The sequence below is a fragment of the Punica granatum genome, chromosome 2 (genome assembly GCF_007655135.1).
Source record: "Punica granatum isolate Tunisia-2019 chromosome 2, ASM765513v2, whole genome shotgun sequence".
NCBI lineage: Eukaryota > Viridiplantae > Streptophyta > Magnoliopsida > Myrtales > Lythraceae > Punica > Punica granatum.
In genome coordinates, this window is record NC_045128.1 from 33,210,721 (window position 1) to 33,233,974 (window position 23,254).

A 23,254-nucleotide genomic window follows, 5' to 3' on the forward strand; every position below is an offset into this window, starting at 1 on the left:
ATTTTAGCACATCTGATTATTTCTATTTATTAATGAATGAGGTAATTTTGTCAAAAAAAATTAAAAATTAAAAATTTTAGTCTTATCAGGGCGATAGTAGTTAAATTGTAGGTTCTTTCATAGGAAAAGAAATGAAGTTGAAGTTAATGATCTGGCTAAACTTAATCAATTAGATATATATATTTTTTAATTCTGTTCATGATCATGATGAAAGTGTTACATAGGAATTTGGTTTCGAAATGAGCTGCCATAATAACTAATAAGTCGAATTATCATCACCTAGGTTTCTGGGACGTGTGAGGACAAATTGCTTCTCTGTTATGAACTTGTATCTATCCCCCATTTTTTCTTCAATATCATTATAAGTGATAAGGTTCAAGTCACCTCATTGACTCGTTCAACATCGTCGTACATTCAAGTTTGCTTTCTTTCTTTCATTTTTTTTTTCTGTGTCTCTCTTCGGGTAATGTACATGCAATCAAATTTCAATTCGGTTATTGCAAAACAGTTACTCCGTCACTTCGTTAATTATGCGCCGTCGATGCATTAAGACTCGGATGATATGTATAGGATGATTTTGATACACCACCCACTAAAGCTTTTAGTTGTCGAAAGAGATTTGGTTTTCTTTTCATTTCCTCATTGCAAAGCATATTAAATAGAAATAATTGTGCCCATATATCATAACGTTTGAAGGAATTCTTAATTTTAGTTCAAATTTAATTTTTTACCTGAGATATCCCAACATTGACGTGTTGGTTTCACATCTATCCCGATGTTAATTTTCCGTTCAAAATTGATGGAATTGCACACGTAGCATGTTAATTTTGTAATAAGTGTCGGGATAGATGTGAAATTAACGTACCACGTGTGCAATTCCATCAATTTTGGATGAAAAATTAGCGTCGGGATAAATGTGAAACTAACACGTCAATGTTAAGATATCTTAAGTAAAAAATTAAGTTTGGACTGGAACTAACAATTCCTTCAAACGTTAGGTTATATGACGTAATTAACCCTATTAAATATAACCGTGTAGTGTTCTCGGTTTCCTTTTTACATAGCTCCTCCTATATAGTTGGCGAGAAGTTAACATTAATGGTGCCAATGTAGTACACGATATTAAAGAAACACTAAGAAAATATTTTTTTCTTTTCCGCAGAGGGCATCATGAGCTTAATAGGAGATGATATTAACCTAAATAAGTGATTGTATTTAGTTCAACTGAACTTGAAACCTCTTAATTTCTAGGGAAGGGTATGCATTTTCCGATGAAGAACATCAATTTGGTGCCATAATCCTGATGTATATAATTATGTTTTATTGATGAGCATATCATCTGATCTCAAACAAGAAATTAATTACTAAATTAGTTGAAAGACCGGCCTCTTCCACCCCAAAAAAAAAAAAAAAACTTTTTCTGACTAAGAAATTAAAAAATCTTATTGCATATGAAGTTGTGGCAGCAAATTAAAGAATGGTCAGATATACGTGTAAAGAATATATAAATTTACTGATCATATATGTAGATGAAGACCTAAAGAAAGCTACGTAGAAAACCCTTAGAGAGAGAGGAGGAAAGAGGAGAATTGTTTTGTAGTAATGATTAAAGGGCACACATGTGAATAGATGGGTACGTGGTTTGGCCCTCTGGAATGTAGACAATATCACATATACATTCGAAGCATTATATATGTGTGTGTGTGTGTGTGTGTACGTACGTCTCTATCTTGAGAGAAGGTATATAACCTCCAAAAGCTTTACATACAATAGAAGCTCTGTGATCATGTCTTGATATACAGTGTATCTCGTGACATATACATTCACTAGAGATCAGGCTGGCCATGATCCAGATTTTGGAGCTTTACTGGCATGCCATTGCCAATACTAAAGAAGGGGCGAGATGCCGATAAATTGTCCACAGTCAAAACCTAAAATGAAATAAATTTTAGTGATATATAAGTTCATCGGTCTTTCGTACTTATTTACTTTTGATCAACATTGTGATTCAAAAGTTAGGTCGCTCTCTCTACCTATTCTATCCATTAACACCTCGCAGGGCGGCTAGCAAAAGACTCTGTCCATCGTTACATACAGAGATAATTTGTGTCCGGCGTATTCAAAGTTTGCAAACGGCTGATGACACCATGACGAAAAATATAGCTAATTTTATGTACTAAAACTTGACCAATCAACCCAAAATATTGACCTAACAATTTATGTTGGACATGAGCTATTTTCTTGATTTTCGGGACAAGAAATGGATTCGTGAACTTAAAATTTCAATTCCAATGTCTTCATCACTAGAAAAGAAAGAGCTTTTCAATTGGGGTGATTGCTGCAAAGTGGCACGTGCGGAGGAAAAGAGAGGACAAAAATTGGAGAAGCCAGGGCAATGTTGTGAGAGAGAGAGTCCAATAAAATTTTGGAAAGGCCCCCGTGAGGAGTGTTTGGAGGCATTCAAGAAATTCACAAACACTATTTATGAGAATTATTAATCATAAATAAATACTTATATATCTTTTTTTTAAAAAAAATTATTATTATTAACAATACTCCCCCTTATTGCTCACCCGACCTTCACTTCTTTCGATGGTCCAATCTTTCCCTTTGCAAATGGTCACGAGACTAGCTTGCTCCCCTCATATGATTCTCTCTTCTTCCTCGCAAATTTTCCCTCCCTTGAAAATTTGCTTCACCATTATATATATATATATATATATATATATACTCGCACAGAGAGACATATATATCTATATATATATATATATATACGCATTTATATGCGCATGCAACCTTATTCTTCCTATAATTATATAGTAGGAGTTTTTCTCCCACTTTCATGGAAGGAACTATGTACTTCTCATAATAGAGCATAAAATTCTGATTCAACTCAAAATCTGAAGTTAAAAATGGAGATAATATTGATGCTTACTAGCTATGATCTTGGTGTAGTTTTTTTTTTTCCAAGTTATAAGAGAGTTACAAATGTTTAGTTTTATACATCCAGCAAAAAAAAGTTTAATTTTATATAAAATTATATAAATGGACACATGTAGTCCTATTATCGAGAATGAAACTTCAAACCTCTTAATTTTCTAGGCGAAGGCGTGGCTACCGTTGCTCCACATAGCTACACCCTTTTCTTTCATGTTGTTGTAGTTTAAAGTATCATAGAATGTTTTTTTCTAATTAATCCATGGAACATTTTAAAATTAATTAATTAGCAATGCTCTCTGCCCATACGAAAAAGCAAAAAATAAAAATAAAAATAAAATCATGTATACAGTATGCATAGAAAGAGAATTAAAGTAGAATGACGTGATGGGAGTTTTATAATTAGATTTGACGCGTGAGCACAAAAGGCTAGCTATTATTGCATCTATTGATGTTGAGATGAATTAGGGTTTCTTGTTTTCCATTGGCCATGCGAGATCAGATTCCATGAATTCGGGAGAGAATAATCTCAAACTATTTCCTAAGTAATTATATATAAGGCACATACAATAATTTTATATACATACAGCAGCCCTATCTAGCCAGCTACTATATGGTTTCATTTTCACAGTTCATACATTGTATATAAGGATTTCACTTAAAACGAAATATGTATCAATAATTAACTAAGCAAAAAAACTCACAAGAGCGAATATGATATTTCTCTTTTGGGTTTTTATTTGAGGATTTAGATATTGGCCCAGCAAGTTTAATAAACTCAAAGGGGGTTGATTATGACGCGCATTCCAAGGAGGCCCGGATAATAATTTGATTGAAATAGTAGATGGATGGAAGGAAAAAAACAAGCAAATGGACATTTTCTTCTGTAGCTTCTTCTGAATATGCAGCTCGTGAAAAGCTAAGTGAATCTAAAACTATAGTATGAATTTTTTGCATTCACAAGAACTCGAACTCGAGACCTTACTTAAGCATAACAAGCGCCGAACCGCTTGAACAAACCCATGTTGCTTTGAATTCCCTATTTAAACATAACTTTCCCCGTAGGTCTCTCGCAGAGAGAGAGAGAGAGAGAGGATGGTGTCAAGGGAGCACCAGAGATCATCAGCATCAGCACTGCATGAGAAGCTTCAGCTCCTTCGTTCTGTTACTCACTCTCATGCAGTAATTATCCTTCTTCTTTCATCTCTATTCCTTAATTCTACCTATATTTGAATGCTCAATATTATGGTTACTTTCCCTTGTTTTCATTTGGGTTTTTGTTCGCAACAATTCTCTGATAATAAACTTGGCAGTATTGAACAAAGTTAATTTCCTTCATCTAACAAGAATTCCCGTTCCCGATTTAGTTATATGTGACAGGCCTGTTGTATTATATATAATTCAAGAGAGAGTCATCCCTGACATCCTTGGGTCGCGATTTTCACAAAAAAGAAGCTGATAACAAATATGTCTTGTTTTGGTTGCCTGTTGGTTTTTAATTTTCAAATTTAAAATCGGGCCTTTACTTAGCTAGAGCAATCAGGGATCAGCTGTATATCTGCCTCGATAAAACCTTGCCAGTATCTGTTTCTGAAAATTAAGGATCACTTGTATTATTTTGTAGACGTGTTAGAGCTGTTAGAACCGGTTCTGGGAATTTCACGAAACATTTGAAAGAATCAAATGAATGAGTTCAGGAAGAATACCAATAGCAAGCTGCGTCTACTCTGGAGCAGACTTCAATAATCAGATTATTATTGTCTGACAGATTTTTACCACCGAAAAATGAAATATATAGTTTAAACTTCTTGTTTTGATTGGCAGGCAAACAAGACTTCAATCCTAGTGGATGCATCGAAGTACATCGAAGAGTTGAAACAAAAAGTGGAAAGATTAAATCAAGATATGGAAGAATTTGCAGAGAGTTCTAGCGAACAATCGTCGTTGCCCATGGTATATAACCTAACTCTGCATTTTATTGGTTGTATATATGTGGCCCTTATTGGAAGTTTTCCGGTACATAATTTCTTGCAACAGGTAACGGTAGAAACCCTAGAGAAAGGCTTCCTGATCAACGTATTCTCGGATAAGAGCTGCCCAGGTCTACTTGTATCGATACTCGAAGCCTTTGAAGAGCTCAATCTTAATGTTCTTGAGGCTAGGGTTTCTTGTACGGAGAGCTTTCGGCTGCAAGCAGTTGGAGGAGAAGTAAGATACGTTCTCCTTTATACGCACGCACGAACTCACGCACGCACTCATGCACCTAATTAATAAAATGAATTACACAGGTTAATGTATTGGTTAATGTTATATGCATCATATGAAATACGCATACAGTTAGCTACATGTGATTGAATGATATAATATGAATTTTAACCTAAATGTGCGAACAGCTGTCTCTCCTTAACTTCTCCTACAAGTGACTGCCAATGACATTTCTCGTACATATAATTCGTTTTGCTAGTGAAAATACAACGAATATGAATGCAAATGTACGTAGAGTTAAATGTTGAGGTGCGGCGCCTGGTTCAGTGGAGGATCATGAGTCATTTAACAATCACACAAACCGTGCATGTCCTTGTTTCTCCTCTCGATTCACAAGAATACAACTTATTAAGTGATTACAATATATTGTCTAGACGCACAACCTAGCTAGAGAGAATGGAGTGAAGAGTGATTGCATATATAAAATATTTGCTCTCAGGAAACAAAAAAAAAAAAGAAGAAGAAGAAATTATCCGATCGATTGACTGAGAGAGATCATTAATTGACACAATGCGCGCGCTCATGGTTAATGTCTTCTGCAGAGCGAAGATCAACAAGGGGAAACGATTGGTGCTCAAGTGGTCAAGCAAGCAGTGGTCCAATCCATCAAGAAATGGAGCGAGGGCAATGATAATTGATCAAACAGAAAGCCTTGTTCAGTATACATATGATCATCATCATCAATCTCCAAGTTTTATATATATATATAAATATAATAGCATAATATATATATAAATTTCTTGATTATTATTTGTTTTTCGATTTATTATAATCAATTAGGGGTTGAGTTGGCAACGTTACTAAACTGTGATGTCGCCAAATGTTGTTTTTGGGAATTGTTTTCTTGGGAATTGTTTTCTTGGAAATTCGGAAAATGTAAGCAGATGCTGCTTCGTAGTAGGAAGGAAAAAGGGTTAGATTTTGTGTTTTTGTTTCAAAGCCGAGCATTAATCCCAAATAGCGCTTCTGCATTCGAATCAATCAATCTATTAAGAATTGGTTTGACTATTTATTCTTCACTAGAACTATTTCCGGGTTGATTGGATGCGTTACAAGTGAATTATATATATATATATATATATATATATATATTAGAAAAAGATGTCCCGTGCGATGCCACAAAATAATTTTACAAATAATCATTGATATTCCGAATAAACATTTAATTATTCGAAGCATAATATTGTCGTAAATCTTGAAATCCTTTTAAACCTTTTTATTTGTAACATAATGTTCATTAATATTTCCCAATCTCTCAATTATTTGATGATAAAATCACGTTAAATTAATTAATATTTTTTTCAAAATAGATTGAAATTGGAAGTTAAATGATAAAGAGTAATACAGAAATGCAATGTTATTGTGATACTTCGGTTCAAGCATTTATGCTGCGTTTGATTTATTAGTGTGATTTTAAAATCATGATTTTGATTTTGATTTTGATTTTGATTTTGATTGTGGAAAAAGACAAATGAGATGGTATTATAAATTTGACTTGGGAAACGTGTATTTTTGTTGTGTAGTGTGTTGAGTTAAAATTAAAATCATGATTCTAAAATCACACTAACTTTTCAAACGGGGCCTTAATATATTGGTATTTAGTACTTTTTCAATTTGTGATAGACTATATATAAAATACTGATAATGAATTACTGAGTACTTAAATCGAAAGTGAAAGTAAAAAAAAACACTTGCACTCACAAACAATAAAAGTACTAGATAATTGAATTGAATTATTAAACACTTGAACTGAAAATACCAAATGCGTTTCCGTGACTCGTTGTCATGTTAGATGGACCATTTTCCTCTCTTTCTTTTTATTCGAGATATTTCCAATAGAACCGATCTTCCTCCGAGTACAACGCGGGGTAGGATACATTGTTTTGGGGTGTCAGATTCTAAAAATTTATATACCCCTACTCAATCCATGGAGCTGATTGTTCGGAAAAGATGCGTCGATCTGTTCCAGCTCAAAAAAGAATTAATATGCGTATGTTGATCCAAATGGACTTAGTAACTCCATCTTGGAGACGTTGGAGGACATATTAATCCCTGGTTGTAGTTTTTGATCTGTATTTGGAATAAGAAATCTTGGCCTTAGTCCCATCATTCACTGAGAAGCAACAAGCTCTATGGACATCCCGATTCCCGAATCTCACAAATGATTAACAGTAACATGCTCACGAATGACTCAATTAGATGTGCTGGAGCCCATAAGATTGATTCGGCCCATCTAGTAACTTGGACCGACCCAGCTCCTTCGTAAAAAGAGGCCCTTGAACTTAGTAAAAAGAAATAAAAAATTAAATGAATATCATCGATTTTGACAAATTCTCTTCACAATTGGGGTATTATTATTATTATTATTTGCTGGGTTTTAATCAATTAAGTACTTATTATTTCTAAATTATTTATAAAAGTTACCTTCAAACAGTTCTTTATAAAGACACGTTTTGACTTTTGAATTGAGAAAATTCATACTGAGTGAGTTTTATCCCCTTAATAGGCCGACCTCATTTGAACTGAATTAGTTATAATCTATTGGGTTTTTGAATACAAAGTACACAAAAAAAAAAAAAAAACTTTTTGTAGAACACGGTTTTCATTTTAATCTGCAAGAACGAAACCGTTGTTCCTGACCCATCATCCACCAACTCCCAACTGCCGTTCTTTGGCCAACAGTTGATATTTGCCACTTATTTCGGATTGTGCTAACAATTTTTGGCAGAATTCGGGCTTAAGAACAACCATTACGGATAAGCAATAAATGGCTCTTAGAAGTTGTCGAAGCATCAAATGATAAATTAATCACTGGACTGGGGCACAAAGCCTCAGATAAAGATGCCAATTGAAATAATAATGAATATTTTCATATACAGGAGAACCCAATTTCTAATGTATAGAGATGGGCCAAAGGTAAAATGATCTTGGTCCGTATGTCATTTATTAACTTCACCATCCAAAGGAATTTAAAAACTAATGATATATTAGTTTAAAAACTAATTAAAGAAAAAAGGGAACACGTATGATTCGAATTCTGAGCAGAACTAATGATATATGAACAACGAGAATTGATTCATCATTAACCCATACAGATATTAAAGATTTCATCATCCCTGAAATCTCAAACATACCAAGCAGGGCGACAGGTGGAGATTGTCGATGTGCAATCCATGTGATGAATCTTCCTATGTTGACATCTCATCTGAATTCAACCCATCAAACTCGACAGTCTAATTGGACGAAGCAAGGAAACGAAGATACACAAAACAAAGTGCCACAACACCAAAACAAGGGGGAAAAAGGAGATTTGATGAAAAATTATAAATAAAGGCATTAAAATTATTAATCGGTTGCCGATCATCAAGTGCCGTATAGGACTCCCAATTACAACGCCATGAGGGCTTGTTTAAAGTTAAAGCTAATGCGAAATATTCCTATTTATTTAGGAACTTCACTGAAAACTGGGGAAAGGACAAATGCCACAGAAGCCAGACATCACAGAATGTCGCAGATTCACCGCCTGATTAAGTGACAAACTGTAATAAATAGTCACCATTGCATCATATGATAATTGACATAAAAGATTGATATGTTGAGCATAAGAAAGCACTTCGTAGCTCTATGGCGTTATATGTTCTCCATGTACCACTCGACTATATGTCCGACCAGTAATGAAAAATCTAATCGCGCATTAGATAATTTGTGTTAACCGATTGTACCACATGTGACACATGAATCACATTTCTCTACCTTCAACGCTTTGACACGATAAGGATTTATTAAAGGCAAGCCTAATCCAAATGTCTGCTTTTTCCCACTTTCTAGTTGAGAAATCCAAATGCCGGCTGGTCCTTTCACCCAAAAGTCTTACGACAAGACAGGCCGTTTATATATATTACGCAATAAATATGTAAATATCGGTCAGTTGATTTTTTTTTTCAAGATTAATCGAGTTATTAGCCTACTGTATCTGCTCTAATTAAGAAAAATTAATCGTCACAAAATATTTTTTTCGCTATAATTGACTAAAATTTTAGCCCAATTTAGTCATGACAACTCTACTAACACACTAGTGAATTAAGTTCAAAACTCACTGAATCAATATTATGAATCGATCGCCACCATCTCATAATACATCTGAGCTCTATATCGTGATGTTCAAATTAAACGCTCGAAACTTAATCACTAAACCACCATCACTGAACCACCGTGACTGTGATGGACGTTCATTGGTTGATTAGTTTACGAATCACCATTGAAAGTCAAACGCGCCGAGGTACTGTAGCTGTCTTGGAGCCATCCCTCCTCCTCCTTTCTTGATCTGCCCGATGGTTCATTCATCTTGCCGGAGATTGGTCAGAATCTCTGAGTTATGAGCGAAAAAGTGACTCTTTCTCTCTCTTCACCTCGAACGTTTACCGTCTTTGACATGCCCCGTTTGTGATTCTTTACTGGTTCTTCGTTCCTGCATCCTCGGATGATGTCGAGAGCAAGAAGCAGCTTCCTTTGCTATCAGTAAATCCGTGACGGAACACTAGCAGGGTTGCTGTATAGAGCTCAGTGGATTTGTTGAAGCAGTAATATCTCGATCCCGGATTCGGGTTTAGCTCCGTTTCTTGCCCCCGCAGAGAGCTTGAGGTTCTTGGGATAGTAGAACTTGTTTGCTCCTAAAGAGGTTGTCTTGGGGAAGCAGTGTTTGGGATGGTGGAGAAGGAAAGTGGAAAACCCGAACCCTCCGCCGAGGAGGAGGAGGAGGAGGATGCCATGTCTATGGAGGAAACGGGGCCTCCCAAAGGAGGAAGGCTCGGTCAGCTCTTCTCGGCCCCAATTCTCTGGCTCAGAATGCTGTCGGATGAGATGCACTGGAGCTTCGTACTGGGTGTGGTGTTTGTTTACGGCATTAATCAGGGGCTAGGCGGGGCTCTCGCGAAGGTCGGGACGGAGTACTACATGAAGGACGTTCAGAAGGTGCAGCCTTCGGAGGCGCAGATTTATTCGGGAATTACTTCGATCCCTTGGATTATTAAGCCCATCTGGGGACTTCTCACGGATGTAGTCCCTATCTCCGGGTATAGGAGGCGGCCATATTTCATTCTTGCAGGTAAATCCGATTCCTAATTTTTACTGGCGGCTCGTATGTAAGGAGTTAAGTGAAGCTAAGAAGTGGGGTTATCTTCAGGTTGTCCATTATATGATCGTATAATTGCAGCATTAGATTTGGAAGTAACTAGTGCCGACTCCTGTTCTCATGGTCATGTTGCTCAAATAATATTCAGGAAGCATTTTATGTATTGACTGTTTCATGTGGCAATGTAATTGAACAACGGGACATTGCCTAATGAGCACTTAAATCACGAAGATAGTGATGAGTGTGACGACAATACAGTCACTCATGGTCCGACCAACCAATTGCGTAATGCTCAAGATCCAAGGCCATCTTGGCCTGCATCGCAGTTAGACGTTTCTCATTGATAGGATTACCATGTCATACAGAGGACTCATAAGTACCTCCCCATGATTGTTAAGTTCTTGCCTGAGCCGCAAATATATCTCGTCGAGCAAAGAAACAAACCTGATGCTTAAATTCTAAGAAGGGCAATAAACATTGAGAATCCCAGAATGACAGCTTTTGGAACTTCCCAAAATTGTTAGTACAGCAGATGGAGTTGTGGTAAATGGTAATTTAGTTTTCTTAAACTGTGTTTGATTTAGAAATCGAAGCACACTTGGGGTCATTGAGTTTCTGCTTTGTACCCGTCTCTTGAACTTATTAGAGAGCAACTGCTTAATCAAGTGGCCGTGACCTGTCATAATTGAGTTTTATATATAGAGTTGAGCATCTATTAGTCCACTGTTCTTTATGTTTCAACTGAACGGAACAAAGTAGTGTGTACTTATTTCTAAACTCGACTGAGGAGGATGAAAAAGGCAGAACGGTGAAGTGGGATGCGATAACCTCTATTACATTCAGAGATAATCTGCTGTAGAGGTTAAACAACTGCTGAACATGCATTCGAGTAACATCATGAGGGTGATGAGTGGCTCAAATAGCTCGGCTAGAAAGGCGATAAAGCTGCTTTCTTTTTTCACTTGTATTGGACCATTGATTACTTCATATTTTTAAGACAACTCATCATTACAGTTTTGTCTTTTGTTAATTTTCAGGTTCTCTCGGGGTGCTCTCGATGCTTCTCTTGTCACACTATAAGGTCCACCTTGTACTTGCCCTGGCTCTTTTAACAGCAGGAAGTACTGGAGTTGCAATAGCAGATGTAACCATAGATGCATGTGTTGCACAGAATAGCATTGCTCACCCTTCTCTCGCCGCTGATATGCAAAGCCTGTGTGCTTTAAGTTCGTCAGTCGGAGCGCTTGTCGGGTTCTTCATCAGTGGAATACTGGTTCACCTAATTGGTCCCATGGTTAGTACAGAGGAAGAAGAATCAAGTTCCTGCATTTTTCCCTGGATTTTGTAGAACTAGGATCCTTCATGATGAATTTTAATGCTTGTGATATTGGGCATGTGATCCTAGGATTGAGGTAGTATCTTGTTAGAACTGTGTTGGGTTGCTGCAAGTATACTTCGATCTCCTAATTTGCGTCATTCAATTAGTATTACGTTCTCCTTGCTATCATATTCTACACTTCTAGGATGACCTATCCTGACTTTCGCATCTCTTCTGTGTGGACCAATATTCTCGCGATACTGTCTTGTCCGGGTTCTATGATTTTATACCTGTTCATCACTCTGCTTTCGACACTTTTGAAATATCAGATATCTCGTTTTATTGTTGTTTCCCTCGTTTGACTCGAGGATGTCATGAAGTTTTACCTACTAATTTCTTTTACTTGGTAGGGCGTATACGGTTTTCTGGTTATCCCATATTTGCTGGTGCTTTCAGTGGGAATCACGCTGAATGAACCTCACGTGGGCAACTTTGATTACCAGCAGGTTTTGCTCTTTTAGAACCCTCAAAAATTGTTTCTGGCTCCTCCTGACGTTACATCGACAAACTAACACCGTATCTCTGTGCCCTCAGATAAACAGGAACTTTCTCGATGCCGGAAAAGCCATGCTGACAACACTCAAGTGCCCAAGCGTGTGGAGGCCCTGTATATATATGTACTCTTCCCTTGCTCTAAGCCTGAACATCTTTGAAGGCATGTTCTACTGGTACACAGATGCGAAAGGAGGCCCGAATTTCTCTCAGGTGCATGACCTCTTTCTTCACAGGCTTCTACTTCATAAAATGACTTTGGGAATTTGTAAAAGTTAATGAAAATTCAATACTGCATCGAAGTCAAATTTTTTGATCTTATGCATCTCGATGCTATTTGATGAATTTCTCGCAGTGATATGCACCCTAGAATATTTGGTTCGAGATAACCAAACACAGTGCCAATGTTCCATTTCTTTCGTATAGAAGATGAATTACATTGCGAACGATCCATTCCTTACTATTTGGAAGGAAAGGGAGCAAATAAAACATTACAAACTTGTTTACCCAATAAAACATTATAAACTTGAAAATACTGTTTTATCCTTTTTTAATGTAGAAGACTAAATTATAAGAAGGGACATACTAGTCAATTGGTCCAAATAAATTTTCCTTTCCCTCCTTTATTAGTCTACACAAACAATGAAAGCTCAGTCCCTCCCTTTCCCTCCCCTCCCTTAGTCCCTTTCCCTTGCAAAGTGATATCCAAATAAAATGATAGTGAAAGAATAAAGCTTTATTTTGCAAGAGTATGAAAAGGAATTGAAAGGTACATTATTTTGCACGTGAAGTTAGAAAACTGAGCTGTTTTCGATAACCGAATGCGGCAAAAGCAATGTACTATTCAAGTAATGTATTTACTAAAGATAGCAGTTTTCTTTTGCAGGAGACGGTGGGCTACCTATTTTCAATCGGTTCGATCGGCGCCCTCCTGGGAGCGTTACTCTACCAACATTCCCTCAAAGACCACCCCTTCCGAGACCTCCTCCTATGGACCCAGCTCTTCTATGGAGTGTTGGGGATGCTAGACCTAATCCTTGTCGTGCGCATAAACACAAAGTTCGGCATACCAGACCAATACTTTGCTGTGATCGATGAATGTGTATCCCAGATGATTGGGAGGCTAAAGTGGATGCCTTTACTCGTTCTTAGCTCAAAGCTTTGTCCCCCCGGGATCGAGGGCACGTTCTTCGCCCTCCTGATGTCGATTGATAATATGGGCCTGCTCTCATCATCATGGGGAGGGGGCCTACTGCTGCACATATTAGGCGTCACGAGGACAAGATTCACTAATTTGTGGTTGGCCATTTTGGTACGTAACCTGTTGAGGGTATCCCCTCTGTGCCTGCTGTTCTTGGTGCCCCGGGCTGATCCTAGCTCGTCCATTCTCCCGGATGGAATGCTGAGTGCGAGCGAGGAGACTGGAGATGGGAAACTCGAGGCTGAGGAGAACATTGAGTTGGTTTCCCTTGTTAGCCGTGTCGATAGAAGCTAGTTAACAGGAAAAAAAGAAAAGAAAAAGACCATATCAATACAGCCATCTTTCCTGCCACCGGAGTAATTAGATTGCCCCAGAATTTGAAGAAGGGCAAGAGATTGTGTTCTTCATCATGTTCGTCATGTTTTTTCCTTTTGCTGTATCTCCAATTCAATGTTATACACGTATGCACATGTTTTTTGGATCAAGTGAGGAACGGCAAAAAAGGGGGGAAAAATAGTGTTGCTAATGTCCAAGTTCTATATGTATCTGCATGGGTCTCCATCCAATGTCTTTAGAAAATTCTCGTTACAGGTAGTGATGCAGTTAACATATCTTAGCTGCAATTTAGGAATTTGAAACTCACCGTAAGTATCCCGTGATTAGGGCAAATTTAAGTGCAAGTGAGAATTATTATTACTATTATTTTTTCATGAATAAGCAAGAATTAAATTAATTTTTTTTTTTGTGAAAAGCAAGGATTAAATTTTAGTTAGTAAATTAAGTACATCTCATGATATAAAAAAACTGATTAAACGATAAATGTGCAAAAATTGATGCAAAAATAGATTAGTTATTATTTTCTCTTTTTTTTCTTTTTTCTTTTTGGTCCATCTAACATGGAAACAAGTCGCGAATACATTTGGTACTTTCAATTCTTACATTTAAGGAAATTTCTAGGATCCCCATGTCGTGCCAAAAACTCTTTGTGTTTAATATTTTAGTTCAAGTTCAAATGTTCAGTATTTTATACAGTTCATCACATACAGTAAAAGTGTCAAACATTTAAATTGAAGTACTAAAAATTTAAGTGAAATACCAATATATCACCAATCAGTAAGTCCTGTTAAATTTTTTTATTTTGCACCACCTAATATTTTAAAGTTTAATTGGATTCAATTAATTCAGGTCGAAGAAGGGTCGGCGCAATCCACATTCGGTATTATAGATAAGTTGTTTCTGAAGGCGATGGTATAGCTTTTTTTCGGTGGAGTGACAGTATAGTTTTTTGTGTCGTTGGACAACTACTTTAAAACTTTTTATACGAAGAAATAGGGGTAAAGAACAATTTCTTTTAATATTTTATTTTTCGGGAAACAAAGAAAAAAAAAAGTTACAAAGAGGAAATGCATTAACTGAAAAGAAAACAATAGAAAACGAAATTAGAATTTCTCCTGGATAAATTCAATCCAAAAGGATATCTGGTACTCCGACATCAGAGCAGAACAGAACAGAGCCGCAGTCTGCAGTTCGCACGGTCTGCAGAGGTTCTTCAACTTCTATCGTTGATTTCCATCAGATATCCAATCCAACGGCTCACAGTATCTGGGTAGGCTCCCTCATCCTAAAAACCGGCAACCTCATAGCCAGCGGTTTGATGCTTCTTCTTCTCCTCCTCCTCTTAACGTACGTTGTTCAATAAACACACACACACACACACAAACACACAGAAAGAGGGATAGCTTTACTAAACCAAGGGGCTAACTTTAATACAATTATATACGTACATGTATATATTTTTATATATATCTATATATCCATCACCTACCCTCTTACTAAATCACCCTATAAATACCACTTCCACCCCAGCAGTTCAACCCCCACTCAAAAGTTCAACATATCCTTTCTTGGTGCAAAGAAGCAAGAACCAATCTGAAGAGACCGATATGGAGGCTATTCAGTCTTGGGTTTCCGAGCACAAGCTCACCAGCGTCGGTTAGTTCCCGATTAACCACCGCCTACCTGGTTCATTCCCGCATCCCTATTGACTATACGTACAAAAGAGTACACATAGGTAGTTCTAATGATGGGAGCTAGACTGATCCCACTCTCGAGGTTTATATACACTAGAGTCGTGGTAGGCTCGAACCTTTTTCCCGTTGTTTGAGAAGCATTACGTTGCTAATGATATGCAATGCATCTGCAGGAGCGTTATGGGCATCAGCAGTAGGAGCATCCCTGGCTTATTCGCGTGCCAAGTCCCCTCTTAAGCCAAGCCTCCGCCTCATCCATGCTAGGTCATTATTGATCATTTGACTGCTTACATGATATTAGCTCTCTGTCAGTGTTGTAGTTACTGCTGCAAAACTATAATTCATCGCGAACTATTTAGTTTTACTAATCGATTGATTTGCATTTCCGGTTGGTGCATATATATAGGATGCACGCGCAGGCCCTGACACTGGCTGTGCTGTCGGGGGCGGCGGCCTACCACTACTACGAGCAGAGGTCCACGGAGGCGCAGAACAACAATTAGAGATGAAGCTCGCCGAAGGCCCTTAAGTTAATCACCCTCGCGTGATTAGAGCCCCTGATTGAACTTATTCGGGACACCAGGCTCCCCATATTACTGTCCTCTCGACTTTATCTACAAGATTAACTATGCCGGAGCTGCTGTCTTCGTAGTCAATTTCCGTTGCTTTAATTTTACCTATGTACTGAAGTTTTATGCGATGATGCCGATAACTACTCATGTATCGTGTACACATATCAAATGAAATAATAATAGAAGCTATATATGTACGTCTTCGGTTATCAATATCGTGTTATGTTATTACCTCCCATAATCACTCGTCGACATATTATATATAGCTGTTGTCGAGTTTCTGAAAAGTACGGTTTTCGCTCCGGATTTCTCCATATTGTTAATTACGGATGTGCCCATAGAGAATTTGGCTATGTACGTACGTAATGTATGCACTTTAGCCATCGGGTACACCTACGAATACTTTCCATCAACCTAATTCAATGTGAGTACCTTTATTAATTTCAATCATTAATAGCACTCAAACTAATTAATTGAATTCACATTTAATCATCCTTTGACAAATTTTAAGGGCCAGTGGTTTTGAACGAAATGTTCTTAAACCCCTACGTTTTGTGCTCCAATAATGCTTCCTCCTATAGGAAAAAAAGGTTTGATGTTTCAAGGGCCACTTCAAATTATTTTTCCCTCAATTAGACCTTTTTGGTTTTATTTTCAGCACATATGATCTATGAGACTATGAGAGGATGGTATCGTGTTCTCGAAATTCTTTAAAACTGATATTAGAGTGATGGAGAACGGGATACTGCTCCAATAGCCAGTGGCTCAAAGATGGAGATCTATAGCCATGGTCGGAGGTGATATAGTGGCAAATCGACAATGTGTTAGAAATTGCATCGTGATTGTCGAAAAATATGGAACTGTAAATTAACAATATTATCTAGTTTTAGATCTGCATAAGCATTAGGGTTCATTAATAATATAATTAATAGTTATACCAATGTGGATTTCCTTTTTCCGGTGGGAATGTTGGTTCATTTAGATTGTTTGGCATCTCTTTTTCGTAAATAAGGTTTTGAATCCGAAGTTTTAAATAGAAAAAAATTCCCCATTGGAAGAATTTAATTTCTTGGGCCGACTTAAATTGAACCTAAAGTAATTAGTTTCCATAGAATTCCAAATATCATTTTGTAAAAAGGAAAAAAAAAACCTTTTAATTGTATATTTTAGTATCCAAAAACCTAATAAACTATGACTATTCAGTTCAAGTTGGGTCGGTTCAATAAGGGGTAAATCTCTCCCAACGTGAAATTTTTTTTTATTCACAAGACTCGATCTTATTTAAGAGGAATAAGTATCGATTCACTTGAACCAACCCATATTGATAAAATATAATGATTATTATCACACAAAGGGGGAAAAAATATAGAAGGAAAGGCCGACTAAACCAAACCATGGAATGGAAGCCGTTGGATTTGATAGAGAACGTGAAACTCACCGACTTCGGGGCTTAAAATGTCGTACTAATCACACTTTAATTTTTATTTACTAATTAATTGTGAATTCATTAAATTATTTTAATAAGGGAAAGCTTTTTAAGAATAAACAATTTACCGGAGAAAAAGAAATGGACTAAATAGGGACTGCGAGTCAGTCAATTTGAGTCAGCTAAATGTCGGGAAAGGAAATCGATTGAGAATGTTTAAGGACGAGGGGGCAAAGGACACATGTCAAATGATGACTTGACCATTGCAAAAGATTTAAGTGGGTTTGTACTAGGAAATTCGATTGATTGATATCGAGATCTGGTTAATTAATTAATTTTTTTTGTTAATTGTTATTTGAAAATTTATAAAATGAAAACAAAACAAACTAAGAGTGGGTTCTTGGACATGGCTACGTACATCAATGTGGTTTTGCGAGAAACTGAGGCCCGGAGGAGAGGGTGAATTGTATATAGAGTGCTAATGACCAACGTGAAGTTTCCTTTTTTTAAGTGGTTTATTGCATATTTTTCTTGAACAAATTTCAAATTTAAATTTTTATAAATTAAAAATTTCATGAATGAAATAATTTTATCTCTTAATAAGCCAATTCATCCAAACTAAATTAATCTGGCCAATTAGACTTCTCCAATACCATAGTGCACCTCGAAAAACGTGAAGTGATAGCCGAATCGGGTTCATTTGGACCTAAAGTTAATGGCCCAGCCCAATCATGGGCCTAGCTGTAAGCCTTCTAAGCCCAAGCCTGCAAAAGTAGCATCATCAATCATGGAATTCCTCCTAGTGTAATTTTTTTTTTCTCTTCCAATGAAATACGTAATACGGTGTATTTCCAATCTATTAAAACTAATTCCCTCTAGAGTATCAGTTTAGTTTTGACCATAAATGCTTCCAAACCCCTAAATCGCAGGTCAAATCTGTTGGCTAATAACGTAATTTGTCAATTGCAGCACATTTCGTAATTCCGTAAAAATTTCTCTCTTCTCTCATTGTAGCCCTTTACCGTCACATCCAGCTCCATCCAAGTGCATTCAGTGATTCTTTTTACTATCTCATTAGTATCTTTCTTTTCCCTTCTTTTTTGAGTGTGATAGAGAAACTCTCTACTCCTTTGACTCATACTATGAAATTTTTAGTGTTGGCTTCCCTAAGAACAACTATTGAGGTCAGCCCGACAACGAATTTTTTCGAGTAAGGCTGTTATTTCTTCAAATCTTTAAAAAATTGGGCTGGATATGGCTAGATCTGTGTCAGTATTGGACATACACAACTCATAAGGACAATAGCAGTGTAAAAGAATGGTAATATTTTATCCCCTATTTGTCTCTTATCATATATCTCTAAAATGGTGTTGGCCATGGTTTCTCGGGTGGCTGTAGGGCTCTATGCCTAGAGGATCGGGATTAAACTTCTCTCGGTGAATGGAATTCGCGGAAGCCATGTTGCATCTCTTTTTTATCCGGCTAGCTCAATCTTAGTAGATTAACTATTAAGGAGGGATTTTTTTCTTGACAACATTAGTTGTAAGTCAGGATGTGTACTGTGACGATGATGTCCAGAGGCTTAGGCTCTTATCGATAAAAAAAAAAATTATCTAAAGAATGGTATGAAAGGGGCAGCCAAATTTCACTCCCAAAAAAAAAAAAAGGCTGCCAAAATTTTAGGAGTAAAATGAAACAAACAAACTACAGGGTTCGTTTTGAGGATGAATTAAAATCAAGGGGGTGTATTGGAATTACGTTTATAAACCCCAGAAAAAAAGATGGAGGGAAATTCATCGCCTCCCTCCTCTTCAAGCATCAGTCTCTCGAGAAGTCGGAGATTCAACGGAAGCTTTCACGGTAACCTCTAATGGAGGCCGCGAGTAGAAGAAAAACCCCCCTCTCGAGTAGCCATGGCAGTCACAGTAGGAGAACCAGAGGAAGAAGAAGGCCTCTGTCTGACTGCACCAACACCGTCGTCTCCCCGAGCTCTTCCTCCGCCTCCACTCCCAAACCTCCTCCCAAGACCAATCCCTGGTCCTCCTCAGGAACCGCACGAATCGGCAGCAAGGATGGCGACGCTAAAACCCCGAGCTCCGATAGTGTCCGACGGGCCTCGGCGCATTCTTCCTCGACTCCAGAGTCCCACGGTAATTGGAGATTCGACCACATCTCGAGTTTTCTAATTCATGGTGATTGAGCTTATTGGCTGCTGTTGATAGTTGGAACCGAAGGAGGATCAATTACTGTTACATTCATGAGATTCACAGTTAGACGATTGATTTGCTTTGGTACTGCAATGTTTCGACTGTTATGATCCGAAATTCCATCTCCGAAATCTTAGATGCGCCTGATATCTGGGGGTGACCTTATTAATGTTTTCTGATGGCTGTCTATCGTTGTATGAAGATGCGAATGATCTCTCGGAAGTTGAGCCTTTGACAGTTTACACTCGTCGAAGGACTGCAGAGAAAAGGAGGATCAAGGGGAAGGCAATTGCTGTCTCTGCATCTTGTTCTCCTGTAAAAGGGTTTCGGCTTGTCAGGTGGCTGTCTTTGCTCTTTTCCCGCACCTTCCGTGTCTATTCTTCATTATTAGAACCTTTGATGATGTTAGCAAGCAGAATGCCACATCATGGCCATCAAAGCGATGGGCATTTTCACGATTTTACGGGGGGAATAAACAGGCATGTATGTGCATCATGCCACTTTCGGTGGTTCTAGAATTCCTGCGTGAATATTCATTTATACCAAGCAACTGCCTCTTGAGATCGAACATGCTCAGCAGTTTTGAGCTTACTCATTGATCTCCAGTCTCTACAGCAGGTGCTGAATATGAGAATATCATGTTTACTGGTTGTCCAATTGGGCCAGTAAGTGAGAGTCCTGAGTGGTGTCCTGAGACCTGTTTGTTGCGAGGGATACTCATTGTCGAATATATAACTCTTTAAGCACCCTTAGCTGGTTCTTGTGGAGATAAGCTTGATTATAGTACAAGAAATCTTGTTTTAGGGTCAAAGGTTGGCCGATTGTATGTTTAGATGACTACGCTTGTGGTGCATTTGGCTGCACTTGTGGCTTTGTGTTTCTTTCTTATATAGAAAGAGCTACTAGTTTTATTAATGTGCGATCTGATTCATCTTTCTTATAATGTACGGTGTATGCCTTTCTGCTCAGATTATGTTCTCAGTATACTTATCCAAATAAAGAAATTGTCTCATGAGCTATTAGCTTAAGATATGTTTTATGGAGTGTAGTTGCTCATTTATATGAAGCCAGTTACAACATTGTTTGTGTCTGTCTGAAATTTTGCACTACAATAGATATCTGAGTTCATCTTTTTAAACAGGGACAAGCTTATTGAAGAAAGAGATGGTTATCTATCCAAGTCGTGCCCTCTACCTATTACAAAGGTATTTGCCCATGCATTGGTCTCAATTTCTGTTTTGTCCGAGAAATGCAAGTATCTTTATTGGGTAAAGTAGGTTTTGCATCATACTCTTGTATTGAACTATATACTCTTGAAAACATATGAAAAAATTATTCATGGTTGGAGATGAGGATTTTGGTTACATTTGCTGTCTCTCTTAACCACTTAAGAGACAGCTAGTTCTGCTTAATTTGTCTGTCATTGTCAGTTAACATTAAAAAAGATTTGGTTGTCATGCAGAGGCAGAAGTCTAAACCTCCAGAGTCTGGGAAAGAATCTAATGCCTTGGAAGATTATATAAGGCAGCAAAAATCATATTTTGCTGAAGTTGATGCATTTGAGTTGCTGGAGGAGGAGGTAGTGCCTGGTGAGGAGTCGGACTAAATGCATGGGATTTACTGGAACCTTAAGGTAGCATCTCATACTTTGGTGCAAATGGAGGGATTAGGATATGAATGACGAGCACCAAGTAACCTGAACACCGCGAGATCGATCGATCTCTCAGAGTCATCACAAATAGTGGCAGATTCCTCCACTTGCTATACCACATATTCAAGAACTAAAAATCCACCTGCAAAGTTTTCTAGTTACCTGGACAGAGCAGACTTTTAACCAGCAGAGGATGTAAGGGGATAGTAGTTCTCTGACTTGTTTATAGAGTATCTATGCAATGAAGATTCTCAGCATTGTACTATACTGACTAGTATTCAGAAAAATTTGATCGTCGCTGATATTTTCCTGGCGTCTTTTTTTTTTTTGTAAGCACAGTAAATGTAATTGAACTGATTACACAAGTAAATTTTTCTCACGTTGTTGGTCTGCCGTATGGATTTTAATGAGAGGTACTAGAGGGAAATAATCATCTTGTGATCTCAATTATTTAATGTGGTGCATCTTATCAAGGAGTTATCTTTTCGATATTCAGAATTTCTGTCATTGGAACTGTCAGCCATTTCTCTTGATGCCGAAGCACAATGATGGAAATGGGCGCATGGATGTGGATCATGGTCCCTTCCAGCTAACTTGCTCATTTATCAATTACTGCTGAAATTGGTTGTACTATCGCTGCAGACTATTATTTGAAAATGATGGTTACCTGGTGATGAATGATGATATAGAGTAGAAAATCTCGTTGTAATGGACCTTGAGAAGAGAGCTACGTGTTTATCTACTGATCACATTTTATCTACCCATTGATACATATGATGATGATAGTTAATGTTTGGACTACGTTTCACTTATGTATCTGCAATAATTCGTAGCTTCCTTCAACGGACCTATGTTTATTGACTTTCCTGCTTTTTTTTTCCTGACCTCTCCTTTGTGTCCTTGATGTTGGCCAACTTGATCATGGCCCTGATGAAATCATTGAAGATATGATGGAGTTCTGCTCGTACTTTTTCACCGTGAATTGACAGGACCATTAGCAAATAATTCCTGATTAGTATGAAGAAGACCCTCCTTAAGCAAAAGATTCTTGAAAAACCTATCATTAAACCGATTTGGTGCCTTGCAGTCCGAGTTCCTGGGACAATTCTCTTTTTGCATTTTCATGGCACCTTTTCTCTCATAGCTTCGGCATTATTTTCTTTGGATTGAGCCGACATCAGTTGTGCAACAATTTTTCAAATTATTGTTCGATGTTTGAGTTGCAATCGATCTATCCGCTGAGCGCCTTGCTCGACTTAACTTAAGATGTCCCAGCCAGCCCATTTTGGAGCAGATATAAGCTGATTATGAGCAGGGTGCTCAAATTTCATAATGTGACAGTCGAATGCTCTTGGATTGTTGCCTCCTCGTTGTATACTGTTGTTGCAAGTCTAGTTTGCAGCTGGGAAATTGGATATACCTGAGAGAATTACCATATTTGTTACTCAAAGACCAAGACAAGGGAACTGTGATTGCAGAGTTTTTTAAGCTATCATTTAGCACAGCAAATCGCGAGTATTGAGTTGAAGATTTAATCGATCAATTATTCTTCGATATATAAGGTTTATATGATTAATTCTGTGAGACTGTTTTCGTCAGGAAAGGTTGATCTCTTACATGAGCGACCACAGCATGGCCCGCCAGAGCAAGAAGGTCGGCACAAGAAGACCGGTCCAGGGCAAACTTCCTTTCCCGCTTTCCTTTATGCTATTATTGATCACTTTGGATCCCTTAAGGGGATATATATTTATTGAGCTTTGCAGATTTCACCAGTTTGAATGATCTGTATCGTCTAACATATATTGCAGCCATGTGAAACAAGCATTCAGGTCACACGATCTCAGCTCCGTAGTAATTGAGATCTTAGAAAAGTATAAGGAAAAAAAATTTATTGCCGTCAAACAAAGCCAGCCCAACACAGTCCTTTCTCCATACCTGCCGCGCACTCTCAGTCGCTCTCGGGC

At 37.7% G+C, this 23,254-nt stretch overlaps 4 protein-coding genes across 4 annotated transcripts; all 4 read left to right on the forward strand.

Annotated features, from left to right (window-relative positions):
* The first annotated feature begins 3,968 nt into the window (after positions 1 to 3,968).
* LOC116194525 (transcription factor SCREAM2-like) lies at positions 3,969 to 6,183 on the forward strand. The gene is made up of 4 exons (XM_031523340.1): positions 3,969 to 4,119; positions 4,762 to 4,890; positions 4,975 to 5,145; positions 5,745 to 6,183. Exons 1-4 carry the CDS (start codon positions 4,033 to 4,035, stop codon positions 5,838 to 5,840), a joined length of 483 nt encoding a protein of 160 aa, XP_031379200.1. The 5' UTR covers positions 3,969 to 4,032; the 3' UTR covers positions 5,841 to 6,183.
* Positions 6,184 to 9,451: 3,268 nt separating this feature from the next.
* LOC116197521 (probable folate-biopterin transporter 2) lies at positions 9,452 to 14,079 on the forward strand. The gene is made up of 5 exons (XM_031527688.1): positions 9,452 to 10,306; positions 11,371 to 11,627; positions 12,062 to 12,157; positions 12,246 to 12,416; positions 13,090 to 14,079. Exons 1-5 carry the CDS (start codon positions 9,907 to 9,909, stop codon positions 13,696 to 13,698), a joined length of 1,533 nt encoding a protein of 510 aa, XP_031383548.1. The 5' UTR covers positions 9,452 to 9,906; the 3' UTR covers positions 13,699 to 14,079.
* Positions 14,080 to 15,122: 1,043 nt separating this feature from the next.
* On the forward strand, positions 15,123 to 16,219 carry LOC116196967. The gene is made up of 3 exons (XM_031526941.1): positions 15,123 to 15,396; positions 15,608 to 15,698; positions 15,841 to 16,219. Exons 1-3 carry the CDS (start codon positions 15,189 to 15,191, stop codon positions 15,935 to 15,937), a joined length of 396 nt encoding a protein of 131 aa, XP_031382801.1. The 5' UTR covers positions 15,123 to 15,188; the 3' UTR covers positions 15,938 to 16,219.
* Positions 16,220 to 19,214: 2,995 nt separating this feature from the next.
* On the forward strand, positions 19,215 to 21,745 carry LOC116194631. The gene is made up of 4 exons (XM_031523482.1): positions 19,215 to 19,582; positions 19,842 to 19,977; positions 20,781 to 20,844; positions 21,102 to 21,745. The coding sequence occupies exons 1-4, from the start codon at positions 19,303 to 19,305 to the stop codon at positions 21,243 to 21,245; spliced, it is 624 nt and encodes a 207-aa protein (XP_031379342.1). The 5' UTR covers positions 19,215 to 19,302; the 3' UTR covers positions 21,246 to 21,745.
* Positions 21,746 to 23,254: the final 1,509 nt, after the last annotated feature.

Coding starts and splice junctions, on each gene's coding strand:
- LOC116194525 (XM_031523340.1), top strand. CDS start 4,033: ATGGTGTCAAGGGAGCACCAGAGATCATCAGCATCAGCACTGCATGAG. Junction 4,891..4,974: donor AACAATCGTCGTTGCCCATG/GTATATAACCTA, acceptor TTCTTGCAACAG/GTAACGGTAGAAACCCTAGA. Junction 5,146..5,744: donor TGCAAGCAGTTGGAGGAGAA/GTAAGATACGTT, acceptor TGTCTTCTGCAG/AGCGAAGATCAACAAGGGGA.
- LOC116197521 (XM_031527688.1), top strand. CDS start 9,907: ATGGTGGAGAAGGAAAGTGGAAAACCCGAACCCTCCGCCGAGGAGGAG. Junction 10,307..11,370: donor GCCATATTTCATTCTTGCAG/GTAAATCCGATT, acceptor GTTAATTTTCAG/GTTCTCTCGGGGTGCTCTCG. Junction 12,417..13,089: donor GAGGCCCGAATTTCTCTCAG/GTGCATGACCTC, acceptor TTTCTTTTGCAG/GAGACGGTGGGCTACCTATT.
- LOC116196967 (XM_031526941.1), top strand. CDS start 15,189: ATGTATATATTTTTATATATATCTATATATCCATCACCTACCCTCTTA. Junction 15,397..15,607: donor GCACAAGCTCACCAGCGTCG/GTTAGTTCCCGA, acceptor ATGCATCTGCAG/GAGCGTTATGGGCATCAGCA. Junction 15,699..15,840: donor CTCCGCCTCATCCATGCTAG/GTCATTATTGAT, acceptor GCATATATATAG/GATGCACGCGCAGGCCCTGA.
- LOC116194631 (XM_031523482.1), top strand. CDS start 19,303: ATGGAGGCCGCGAGTAGAAGAAAAACCCCCCTCTCGAGTAGCCATGGC. Junction 19,583..19,841: donor CTCGACTCCAGAGTCCCACG/GTAATTGGAGAT, acceptor CGTTGTATGAAG/ATGCGAATGATCTCTCGGAA. Junction 19,978..20,780: donor AAAGGGTTTCGGCTTGTCAG/GTGGCTGTCTTT, acceptor CTTTTTAAACAG/GGACAAGCTTATTGAAGAAA.